Below are 12,821 nucleotides of genomic sequence, written 5' to 3' on the forward strand. Positions count from 1 at the left end.
ATTTAATTTAATTTCTACGCAGAAGCTAAATTTTTGCAGAATAGATTAGCTTGATTTTTATAAATTCTGTTTCTGGTTAATAAATATGTCAAAATGGATAACAATAAAAAATATTGAAGAATATTCTAGCAGTTAATTTTAATATAATATTGTATTTCTGAATTAGTTATTAAAAAACATTACAAAGTCTACATAAAATTATTAGAAAATAAATAAATAATATAAAAAATAAAGCTTTCAATTTAATTTCATTTAGACGCAATAGCTCAATTTTTGCGGAATAGATTAGCTTGATTTTTATAAATTCTGTTTCTGTTTAATAAATAAATATGTCTAAATGGATAACAATAAAAAATATTGAAGAATATTCTAGCAGTTAATTTCAATATAAAATTGCATTCTTGAATTAGTTATAAAAAACATTACAAAGTCTACATAAAATTATTAGAAAATAAATAAGTAATATAAAAATAAAGCTATCAATTTAATTTCATTTAGGCACAATAGCTCCATTTTTGCGGAATAGGTTAGCCTGATTTGTAGAAATTCTGTTTCTGGTTTATAAATAAATATGTCAAAATGGATGACAATACAATAAAAAATATTTGAGAATATTCTAATAATTAATTTTAATTTTATACCGAATTATTGAATTAGATTAAAAAAAAAGCAGCTTATGAAAGGAAATTTAATAAATAACACAAAGATAATAGTTTTCAGTTGAGAAGTGTGCCATACATCCATCTACATCTTCTTCCAAGAAGCATTTTCCCATGACTGATCGATATTTTCCTTCCATCTTCAATATCTTATAATACATCATTTAATAATGAATTGATCGGTGAATATCTACCAGTCATTTCTTCCTGTACGAGCATTTCTTCCCTAAAATATAAATAACATTGTAAAGATGCGTAGAAAAAGTCATAAACATTTGAATATTTACTATCATCTAATCATTAATTCCGTTTCTGTTTCCGAAATCAATGCACTATGCACAAAATTAAAAATAACCATAACACATTAAATAACTTTCGATAATGGTTTTTACATTAAGATGCAGTTTCCATGGCGCGACATCCCAATCAATGATACCGTAATTAGTAAGCACAAGTGATAATTTACGACTTCTACTTTGTGGGCAATTCTCGCAAGTATTTTCCAACAAATCGTAAAAACTTTCCTTATCAGGATTTTCCTTGTCCTCAGTGGGTACATAAGCACCAATACATATATTATAGTGTCTCCTCTGTTGCCAAAGTTCTTTCATTAACAAGCTTGAATTCGAATGATATTGTTCTTTATCCTTTTGTTCACAATAAATCCTGAATCAAACTAATGTTGTTTATGTTGACAGCTAAAATAAACATGGTGATTCTATGTACGTTATTGTCCCCATAGTTTATCCAAAAGACCAGTTTGGAAGCTATGATTGTTATATTCAAGTCAGGTGATAGCTCAGGAAGTTATAGTCCTCATCGTTTAATCAGGAGAATATACTTGAAGCTGTAGTCTTTTTTTTTTAAATTTAAATAGAAAAGAAAAATTCTTAAAGCTATGGTCATCATTCTAAATTCAGGACACCTGTCTGGAAACTATAAGCCTATTGTTAAGTTAGATTGGTATGAAAGCATAATCTTATAACGGAAATCAGGAAACTGGTCTGGAAATAATAAGCCGATTGTTAAGTTAGATTGGTTCAGAAACATAATCTTATAACGGAAATCAGGAGACCGGTCAGGAAATAATATTTCTCCGAATTAAATTATGTGACTGGTCAAGAAATTATATCCAGCATAGATAGGTGATCAGTTCGGAAACTATGATCCCGTTATTGCAGCCAGGAAACCGATCCAGAAGGATTGATCTGCATAATTTAATTCAGGAAACTTATCCGGAAACTATGACCCGTTAGTTAAATTAAGAGGCAGGACTGAGAACTATGTTCCCTGCCCTGCAATGACGTTTTGACGTTCGTAATTGTCTGTAATGAGAATTGTTCTGTCTCTTTAGAGACCGGGCGAATATCTTGGCATTTAACTGCTATTTTGCTTATTTAGCAACATTTCTAAATATAGTTTAAAACAAATGTGAATAAAAAAAAACTTTTCTCAAAACTAGTTTGCTCTAATATAATTCTTCGAAAAGAATTAATTAAATTTTAGTTATTTTTAAGTATTTTATTTAGTAAAAATAAACAAATTTCAACTTGAAGATATAAATTTTAATAGTTTTCTTAAACTATATAATTTTAATGATGAAGTCGAGCATTTATTTGAAATAATTTAAATAACTTCCGATAAATAGAAGGTTAAAAAGGAAATGGGTGATCCAATTTTTATTCTCGTGTTTAGATTTAGAGCAGTGATTCTCAACCTTTTTTTCGGCTGCTGCACACTTATAACGATTTCGAAATTTGACGGCACACAATGAAAAAAATAATTTCAGAAGTTGTTTACTTACCTATAATACACTGTGTTAAATAGTTTGTGATAATAATTTGGAGTATGAAATAAAATAATATGTATTACAAAAGCACGTTTATTAAGAGATTGATTTTTTTCTTTCGACTAATTTTTATATTAGTTAGTAACAGTTATTTATCTTTTTTCTAGTCATTAATTGTTAGTTTGTTTTCTATTGTTATTAACAGTTTTTTTTTATGCATTGTTATTTTTTTGTGATTTATACTGAATTATACTATACTTTTTGTGATTTATACTGAATTATACTGATTTATACTATATTTATGAACCAATTCTTTTGCTAATTATTAATTATTAGCTTATTTTTTTGTTAGTTATCCTTTTTAAATTTGTTTTTATAGCTATTAATTGCATAGCTTACTTTAATGATTAGTTTTTATTATAACTTGAAGATATAAATTTTAATAGTTTTCTTAAACTATATAATTTTAATGATGAAGTCGAGCATTTATTTGAAATAATTTAAATAACTTCCGATAAATAGAAGGTTAAAAAGGAAATGGGTGATCCAATTTTTATTCTCGTGTTTAGATTTAGAGCAGTGATTCTCAACCTTTTTTTTTTTGGCTGCTGCACACTTATAACGATTTCGAAATTTGACGGCACACAATGAAAAAAATAATTTCAGAAGTTGTTTACTTACCTATAATACACTGTGTTAAATAGTTTGTGATAATAATTTGGAGTATGAAATAAAATAATATGTATTACAAAAGCACGTTTATTAAGAGATTGATTTTTTTTCTTTCGACTAATTTTTATATTAGTTAGTAACAGTTATTTATCTTTTTTCTAGTTATTAATTGTTAGTTTGTTTTCTATTGTTATTAACAGTTTTTTTTTGCATTGTTATTTTTTTGTGATTTATACTGAATTATACTGATTTATACTATATTTATGAACCAATTCTTTTGCTAATTATTAATTGTTAGCTTATTTTTTTGTTAGTTATCCTTTTTAAATTTTTTTTATAGCTATTAATTGCATAGCTTACTTTAATGATTAGTTTTTATTATAACTTGAAGATATAAATTTTAATAGTTTTCTTAAACTATATAATTTTAATGATGAAGTCGAGCATTTATTTGAAATAATTTAAATAACTTCCGATAAATAGAAGGTTAAAAAGGAAATGGGTGATCCAATTTTTATTCTCGTGTTTAGATTTAGAGCAGTGATTCTCAACCTTTTTTTTTTTGGCTGCTGCACACTTATAACGATTTCGAAATTTGACGGCACACAATGAAAAAAATAATTTCAGAAGTTGTTTACTTACCTATAATACACTGTGTTAAATAGTTTGTGATAATAATTTGGAGTATGAAATAAAATAATATGTATTACAAAAGCACGTTTATTAAGAGATTGATTTTTTTCTTTCGACTAATTTTTATATTAGTTAGTAACAGTTATTTATCTTTTTTCTAGTCATTAATTGTTAGTTTGTTTTCTATTGTTATTAACAGTTTTTTTTTATGCATTGTTATTTTTTTGTGATTTATACTGAATTATACTATACTTTTTGTGATTTATACTGAATTATACTGATTTATACTATATTTATGAACCAATTCTTTTGCTAATTATTAATTATTAGCTTATTTTTTTGTTAGTTATCCTTTTTAAATTTGTTTTTATAGCTATTAATTGCATAGCTTACTTTAATGATTAGTTTTTATTATAACTTGAAGATATAAATTTTAATAGTTTTCTTAAACTATATAATTTTAATGATGAAGTCGAGCATTTATTTGAAATAATTTAAATAACTTCCGATAAATAGAAGGTTAAAAAGGAAATGGGTGATCCAATTTTTATTCTCGTGTTTAGATTTAGAGCAGTGATTCTCAACCTTTTTTTTTGGCTGCTGCACACTTATAACGATTTCGAAATTTGACGGCACACAATGAAAAAAATAAGTTCAGAAATTGTTTACTTACCTATAATACACTGTGTTAAATAGTTTGTGATAATAATTTGGAGTATGAAATAAAATAATATGTATTACAAAGGCACGTTTATTAAGAGATTGATTTTTTTCTTTCGACTAATTTTTATATTAGTTAGTAACAGTTATTTATCTTTTTTCTAGTCATTAATTGTTAGTTTGTTTTCTATTGTTATTAACTTTTTTTTGCATTGTTATTTTTTTGTGATTTATACTGAATTATACTATACTTTTTTGTGATTTATACTGAATTATACTGATTTATACTATATTTATGAACCAATTCTTTTGCTAATTATTAATTGTTAGCTTATTTTTTTGTTAGTTATCCTTTTTAAATTTGTTTTTATAACTATTAATTGCATAGCTTACTTTAATGATTAGTTTTTATTTCCGTTTGAAAGTTAATATTTAGCTTGCTTTCCTTTGTTAATTAATAACTTTAATAGTCATTATATTTCCTACTTATTTCAACATTTTTTAAAATTGTGTGTCAAAGACAATTTAAGCACTTCCATCTTATTTTAAGATTGTCAGAGACAAGACAATCGCCGACAAAGATGTTCACGCGGTTAAAGAGTGGAAAAATTATAAAAAGTATATATATACACTTTTCTTTAATTTAAAGTTTACTCGTAATAAAAAAAGCGTTATAATTTTTACTGCATCATTTCTAATATTTGGCGGCACATTTTAAGAATTTGGCGGCACACAAAAGTGCCGCGGCACAGTGGTTGAGTATCACTGATCCAGAGATAAGAGAAATACGCTAACTTTAGACAGATCTCTTGATTAAACTATTAATGTCATATTTTTCATATTACGGCTACATGGATCAGAAGCTTAAATAATTCATAAAATAAGGTATTTTTACCATCAAAAGTACGTTTTAGTATGCCTATGTAAGAAACTTTCAGGATGAAAGTAAAATCCTGATCATTAGGTCAAAAATTATTCAAGTTATAATGATTTTCATCATTTATTTATTCATTTTTCGGTACTTTTCTCTTTAAGTCTCTGTGTAAAACTTGTAAAAAGCTAATAATAAAATAATTCACGTAACGCAAAAGTCTAATTTATTTCGCAGGTAAATTGTTAATCTTTCAAAGCATAAATAAACAAAAAAAAATGTATAGCACACCAACCTTTATATATAATTTTGTAATGTAACTGCATAACATTTTGTTGCTTTTAAAAAGTGAGATACATATGCGATTTTATTGACGTATCCGGGACAATCTTGATAAATTTTGGGCAAAAAAAACCCCGCAAAATATTGGTTTTATTAGGAAAAAAATATCATCATAGTTTTTTCTTTTCTTTTTTCTTTTTTTTTTGCAGATTTTTGGAACGTTTTGCTTTTGAACAAGAGAGATATTTTACATAATTTTTAAAATGTTCGTTAATTCAAGTCTTGCAATAACGAACATTTAATTACAAATTAATTGTAAGATTTTTTTTGGCATCTGCACTACAACATTCAGATACTATATTTCTTTTAAGCATAAATTAAATTCCATTAAAATTTTTAGATAGAACTTCCTAAATAAGTAATAAATAAAGCCTTAAATGAAGCTTCAAAAATTGTAACTGCTATTTCGAAATCGTTTAATTTGAAACATCAAATAAATATTTAATATAAAATACTAGTAGCATTTCAAACGGCAACATTTAAAATATATAAATTTTTATCATTTCCAAACTCAATAAATTTATTTCTACTATTTGAATTTAATGCAGTTTTAAACATTTCCGTAAACGTGAAATTCTGTAGTTTCTATAACCAATATTATACAATGAAACGAATAAGATTTAAATATATTTTTAACTATCAAATATATTTATTATTATTTAACAATTAAACAGAACAAAGCTAACATTCCTTATTAATAGAATTACATAAAACTGTGAATAACATTGATGTCATTTTTCAGAGAAAAAAGAAATAATAGCAAATAGTTTAAAGTTATACACTGCATTTGTATAAACATTTGTTTGCAATCTATAATATTAAAAACTGATTATTTTGAAATACATACTCGTATTTAATATTTCAAGTTTATATGTTTTAATTACGAATGAGATGAAATAAAACAAATTTTACTTCATTTGTTTATAAAATTTTATATATATTGGGCGAAAGCGCGTTATATTTCTAAAATTCGTTTTCGTCAAATGCCAGAACCAACCACTTCAAATATAAATATTTTAATTATTAATATAATAAAGGATAAAATTTACTAAATCATTCATAATATTTTGAAAGATCATGCATAATGCGTTGTATATAATATGTAAAAGCGTATTATAATAATTAGCAAAATTTAGCAAGTCTACAATTACGTAAATTCCAATAAATATTCTCCATAATATATTAACATGCAAGATATATATAAATTCTAACTAAGCATTTATTTGAATCTCTTTCTTACGTTTAATAACGACATATAATATTCTTATTTCCCAGCCAATATAGGGTATCTGATCTTGTATTTTAAATATTAAATGAGGAAATAAAAATGGAACTATACCATTCTTTTTCATCTACAACAGTTTGTGTAGCCCATGAGAATATACATATTTCTTCATTATCCGAGACAACGCTTCTTGAATATTCTTCATCTAAATAAAAATAAACTATGCATTAGAAATATGCAAACTAAAAATTTTATTTGTTGTCATGCATAACTAAAACTAAGTCATATTTACTAAAATTGCCCTCGTTTTAACATCATGAATATATAGAAATTTATATATCATTTTTAAGCGACTGGGGCGGAAAAATAGCTATTTTTAAATGATTGGATCATTATTAAACAACTGAGGTGTATAAGCATTTTTAAATAATTGTGTGATTAGATTCTCAAAAGGTGAAAACAGTAACTTAGACAGCAGCCAATTCTGAATTCTATTGATATTTATGTAAATATGCTCTAAATATTCATCACTTATACTTTTCGATGTAAATAAAATCAACGCAATATAAACTTTTTTTCATTCAACTTTGAAGCATTAAATTATTTTAAACAATGAATTTATGGATTAGGAAAATCCATCTACAATTATCCGACAATTTCATGTAACATAAGCAACACATATTATATTTCATACATGAAAAAATGACATTTTGTTGCAAAAATATTTAGTGAAGAAATAAATAAAAAATATTTAACAAGTATTTAATAATATTTAATATTTATTAATAATATTTAATAATACTTGAAAATATATTTTAAGGATGTATAAATAAGTCAAAAGTACATACTTAAATCTGATGGTTTTTGTAGTACATTTTTTTGGGCATGCATCAAAACATTCAACAGCTTTTTTTAAAAAAAATCTTTAAAGAGTAACATAATTTATCGATGTCATGCTGTGATTGGTTAAGGATATTATCAAGCAATCATTCTGATTAAACTTTACACACCATACTTTTATTTGTACGCATCTAAACACTATAAAAATTGTTGTTGGTATTTTTATTTTGGTATTATTGGTATTCGCTCAGTTACTTCATAACTATACAAAGTCCCGCAGTGGACTGATCGTTAAGACACGGTTCCCAGCAGATCACCGAAGTCAAGCATCACTGGCTGTGGTCAGTGTGCGGGTGGGTGACCACTTGTCCCATGACTTCAAATACTTTTAATTACTTAAATAAAACTCCAAATAATATATTTATGCATTTAAGTTAATTTACTATGTATTTTATAGTAAATGTGGTTACAAAGAAGTTTGTATTTTAAATGTAACATCTGTGTCTATCGTTTAACATAATGTCTAACGTAATGTCTGTGTAATATCGGTTAAATGCGTCAGATGCAACTAAATTGCTACGTTCAAACCTTCTGTGCCTCTTATTTAACTGTAATAAAATTATTAAATCGACTGTTCAATAAAAATAGTTTTAAGTTATCTAGTTATATGTAATCTGCATAGCTAACATTTTGAAACTTACTTTTGAGAAAAAAATCAAACAGTTAAATGCTATTTCAGTATTTATATCCTCTCTGTTCTTCCACTATGTTACCATGTTCATAGCAGATAATTGGAAATGTAGATAGTAGTTCAGGTTTATCGATTTTCGTTTCGTAATTGTAATGCTGCTAATTTTTTTATTAAATTTAAACTATAGAAATAAGAAATAAATGTATTTTTTTTCCTGATTCTCGCTTTCTTTCATTTTTGTTTTTCGTTTAAGTTTAATATTAGATAATAATATGGGGAGGATTGCTTTCAACTTTAATTTATTGACTTTTAGCTCAGTATGTCATTACGTTTTACGTTAAAGGGAATATAGGTAGGAAAAAATTTGCACAAGCAACAATCTTTCTCCACTTATTTTCTTCCCCTCTGTTACTTTTTTCCACTCCATTCTCTACCATTTGTTAAACTTTATTTCACTGCATAATTTAACTGAAAATAATTTCAGTGATTTGCAGTGTAAATTGGACTAGCTATGAGTCATTTTTTTTTAATATTAACTTTAAGTATAAAATAGTTTATTTAATAAAAGCTTGCAATTTTTTCATAAATAGTAACAGCGGAGAATTAATTTTATCTTTACACATAATAAATAAAATTATAATATAGAAAAATAATTGATACTGCATGTTGGTAAAAATGATGTAGGTGCTAAAACTTTACTACTTCAGGTAAATTGTTTTGTTTTGTTTCTTTAAATATTTTTTTTTGACATTGTTAAAAGAGGGGAACAAAATGCAGATTTAAAGTAATGATTTACATTTCTTTTATAAATTTACGTCTCTAATCCAAAATCTCACTGCTGTATTAAGTTATTAAGTGCAAGAAACATTCGAATTGCAGATGAAATTTCAATCGAATATTTAATTTTTATAAATCGAATTGAATCAAATATTTAATTTTTTAGGAAGAAAAGTTTTTCGAACTTTCAACAATCCACATTTAGATAGAATTAGATATATATTAGATAGAGAATAAAGTGGCACTAAAATTCTACTATGAAGTAAATTTGAAACTAATTGTTATCAGAGTTTAAAATTTAGATCAGTGTTATACTCCTGCGCAACTACGCAGTTAAAAATCTGCGCAATTTAAGTGATACAAATTAATAATAAGGAACAAAACTTGTTGAAGCTGTGACTAATCACTATTGAGATCATTAAAATCAATGGAGGGAAAAAATTATCTACGACCAGTTTATTTAAGAATGATATTTAAAGGCGATACCTGGCGATGAATGAATATCAAAAAAATTGGTTTCTGATTAGTTTAATCTTTACTTAACTCATTCGGATTTAATGTAGAAATGATTGGTCAGAGTATTTTTAAGCATTCAAATAAATTTGCGACCACTAATTTGTTTAGTCTATTGTCCATCATATTTAAAGGCGTTTTGAAAAATATATATTTAGGGCTGCCTTAATAGAACACTCTGTATTTCTCACTTCTCAACTATCCCCTAAAATCTAACTACTTTCTAAATTTTAACACAGACACCCTTCATCGATCGCTTTTGATCAATTTATTACAATTTGATTTAAATAATGTGTAAAAAAAAGTAAATACTAAGATTACATTCAACAACTTATAAGAATTTAAATTTATGCTAGTTTGAAGAGAAAAAAAAACATGGAAACTAAGTCAGAGTTTGCTTAAAAATTGTTATTTAGGAACATATTATTATTTTTACTACCGTTATTATGGCGAGCATTTATTACGAAAATGATTCTTGATATTCACGATTTGTTAGATAATCAGAATAAGGTGGCCGAGCCGTTAGCGTGCCTGATTGCGAAGCCAATGACTGCTGGTTCGGAAGCAATGGATGTTTCTCCGTGTGTTGTCCTCTGTTGTGTGCGATGTGCGGATGTGGCCCACCCTATGAACGGGTATCTGTGGCAGTCATATATGGCAGTACTTTTACTTTCGTTACTTGTAGCGCCGGTACAAGTAAAAAGTACGTACTTTTACTTGTACTTCGTTACTTTTTAAATTTAGTACTTTTACTTGTACTTTCGTTACTTTTTCAGGGAAAAAGTACAAGTATTTGTAACGGAAATATCGAATGAAATCGTTACTTTTTTCTAAAATTCGGTAAGCTTTCTAAAAAAAAAAAAAGTAAAAAAATTACATTAAAAAAAAATGCTTATGTTTTTTTTAATTTATAAAATTAATGTGCAATAGATATGCATTCACAGCTAATTTCCTGTTTAAATATCCTCTGTTCCAACTTATACTGCACATTCAATTATTTTTTACTACCTCAAAGATCACAAAGTTATCTGAAACCCCGTGTTTGCTTTGTTTATGACTGTGCTTTTTAAAACGCGTTTCTAAAGAGTAAAACAATTTCAAATCAATGGTAATTTAAATAAATAAAAATAAGAAACTAAAAATTAAAATCAATAGATAAAATTTCTTTTTCGTACAAATCCATAAAAAGTTTGAAAAAATTATATTTGATTTTAAAATTATATTATACGATTATATTATAAAATTATATAATAATATTCTTCCGAATTTAAAAATAAATGAATATGCATAACTTTCAAAATTAAAAATAATTAAATAAATAACAACAATTTTGCAAAAACATTAAAGAACATAAGAATATTATTCAATAAAATTTTAGGTTACTTTGAATTTTTGATTTCCTAGAAATGTACTTTTAAATCGTTACTTTTTTTGTTTAGTACTTGTACTTTTACTTGTACTTTTTACTCGTTACTTTTTAAAATAAGAACTTTTTACTCGTTACTTTTTTTAAAAATACTTGCACTTTTACTCGTTACTTTTTAAAAGTAACGTTGCCATATATGGTGGCAGTGTGGTGCGAATAATGTTGCTCGCCTCCGTGACTTTGGTCACAAGGTGCTCACCAGACAGCGAGAAATGAGCAAAACTTCCGGCACTTCCCATGGCGTAGAACGATAAGTTCAGTGCAAGTCGTTAAAAGAAAAGATAATTAAAATAGATTTTGATAAATAGCCATAATGTCATTGGTATTAGACTTCGTGGCTCAAGGCATGGAGAGCTCAGCTCCTAATGTGGTGAGCAAGGTTCGTTCCCAGAGATTCCTAGGCAGTAAGAATTCTGCTTCCGGCTCGCATCGTCCACATTGCCGGTGTAAAATATCCACGTAGGGTTGAGAGGTTTTCGTTAATTTTCTGTTTATATAACGCAAATGCTGGTTAGTTCCATCATTAAAGTCCACCACGAAGGTTAGTTTGTCACACTGCTTAATAATGAGATCCCTTGTCTTCTTGGTTGATTTAAAAATTACAAGGCTATGAAGTTGAATATTGATAGTCATAAATCCAAAAAGGGGTTGGTTGTTCAACACTGGTAATAAAATAAAATAAAATGTATTTGCTATTGTAGAAGTGCTAATTCTGCTAACTGTTATTTATTGCTCTTATTTCGTTCTTAATTCGTCATATTTCTAATCAGTTTAGATAATTAATAAATAAGCATAGCATATTATGCATGGCCCTAGCAATATATTGTTCCGAATTCTGATCAAAAAATATTCTGGGAAGCAAATAAACAAATTAACAAATAAACAAAAGGAAAAAATAAAAGCAAATTTCATATTATTGAAAAATGTAGTTTGTTTTAAAAAATGAATCTGGGAGTTTAGAAAAAAATATTCTAGGTAGACAAAATTTTTCTAGTTTAAATATGTATGCCTTATGTTTTACATATAAAAAAAATTACGTATTCTTCTTGAATGTGTACCTATTTCATGTTTTCGAAGCAAATATCAGAGATACACAAGTGGTTTCGATTCAACTAAATTCAAGACAAACTTTATGTAATTATTTGAATAAGTTAAAACCAATTCTTTGCGAACTTTTTATAATGGTTAAATAAATTAATTCGACTTTTTTGCTAGCCTTGTTTTATGAGAAGAAGATATTGCTCTCCTGTCCATTTGAACCCTTAGGTCCTTTCACTTAAGTGCATTACAAATGGTCAAAAAAATTTATACACGTGATCATAGTGATAAGCGAGTAATCGTAGTGGATCTGGATTGGATGAAGAATTGTGTAAAAACTCACAGAATATTAAAGCATTTGTTTGTTACCTGTGTAGGAACTCGCAGACAAACGTTTGGAATCGTAACTGGAGCTGTCAAAATAACTCATCGATTCTTGCTGGCAATTCGATTCAAAATGAACCGTTTGTTTTGAAAGACGTGCCTTAAAAAGAAAAATTAATAATTGATACAAAATTTTATAACATATTCAAAAACTTTTGATCAAAAAATCTAACAAAATTTATAATAAATATATTTAATTTTACTTCTCATAAAATGTCAGCTGATATGTGCAGTAAACAAAATTTTATTAAATTAAATAATAATCTTATATGACTAGAAAAAATAAGCTTTTCTCTGAAAA

The 12,821-nt window shown here is 26.3% G+C and overlaps 1 protein-coding gene across 1 annotated transcript in view; it reads right to left on the bottom strand.

The window, feature by feature from the left end:
- Positions 1 to 377: 377 nt before the first annotated feature.
- The window catches only part of LOC110282662 (uncharacterized), a 38,205-nt gene continuing 25,761 nt past the window's right edge, over positions 378 to 12,821 (bottom strand). The window contains exons 4-6 of the mRNA XM_043044154.3: positions 12,506 to 12,620; positions 6,966 to 7,056; positions 378 to 885 (exon numbers count right to left, since the gene is read on the bottom strand). Coding sequence (XP_042900088.3) covers positions 810 to 885; positions 6,966 to 7,056; positions 12,506 to 12,620 — 282 coding nt within the window. The 3' untranslated portion in view covers positions 378 to 809. The remainder of the gene's footprint in view (positions 886 to 6,965; positions 7,057 to 12,505; positions 12,621 to 12,821) is intronic.

Source organism: Parasteatoda tepidariorum, chromosome 1 (genome assembly GCF_982258835.1).
Source record: "Parasteatoda tepidariorum strain Cologne lab strain chromosome 1, Ptep-v5.0, whole genome shotgun sequence".
Lineage (NCBI taxonomy): Eukaryota > Metazoa > Arthropoda > Arachnida > Araneae > Theridiidae > Parasteatoda > Parasteatoda tepidariorum.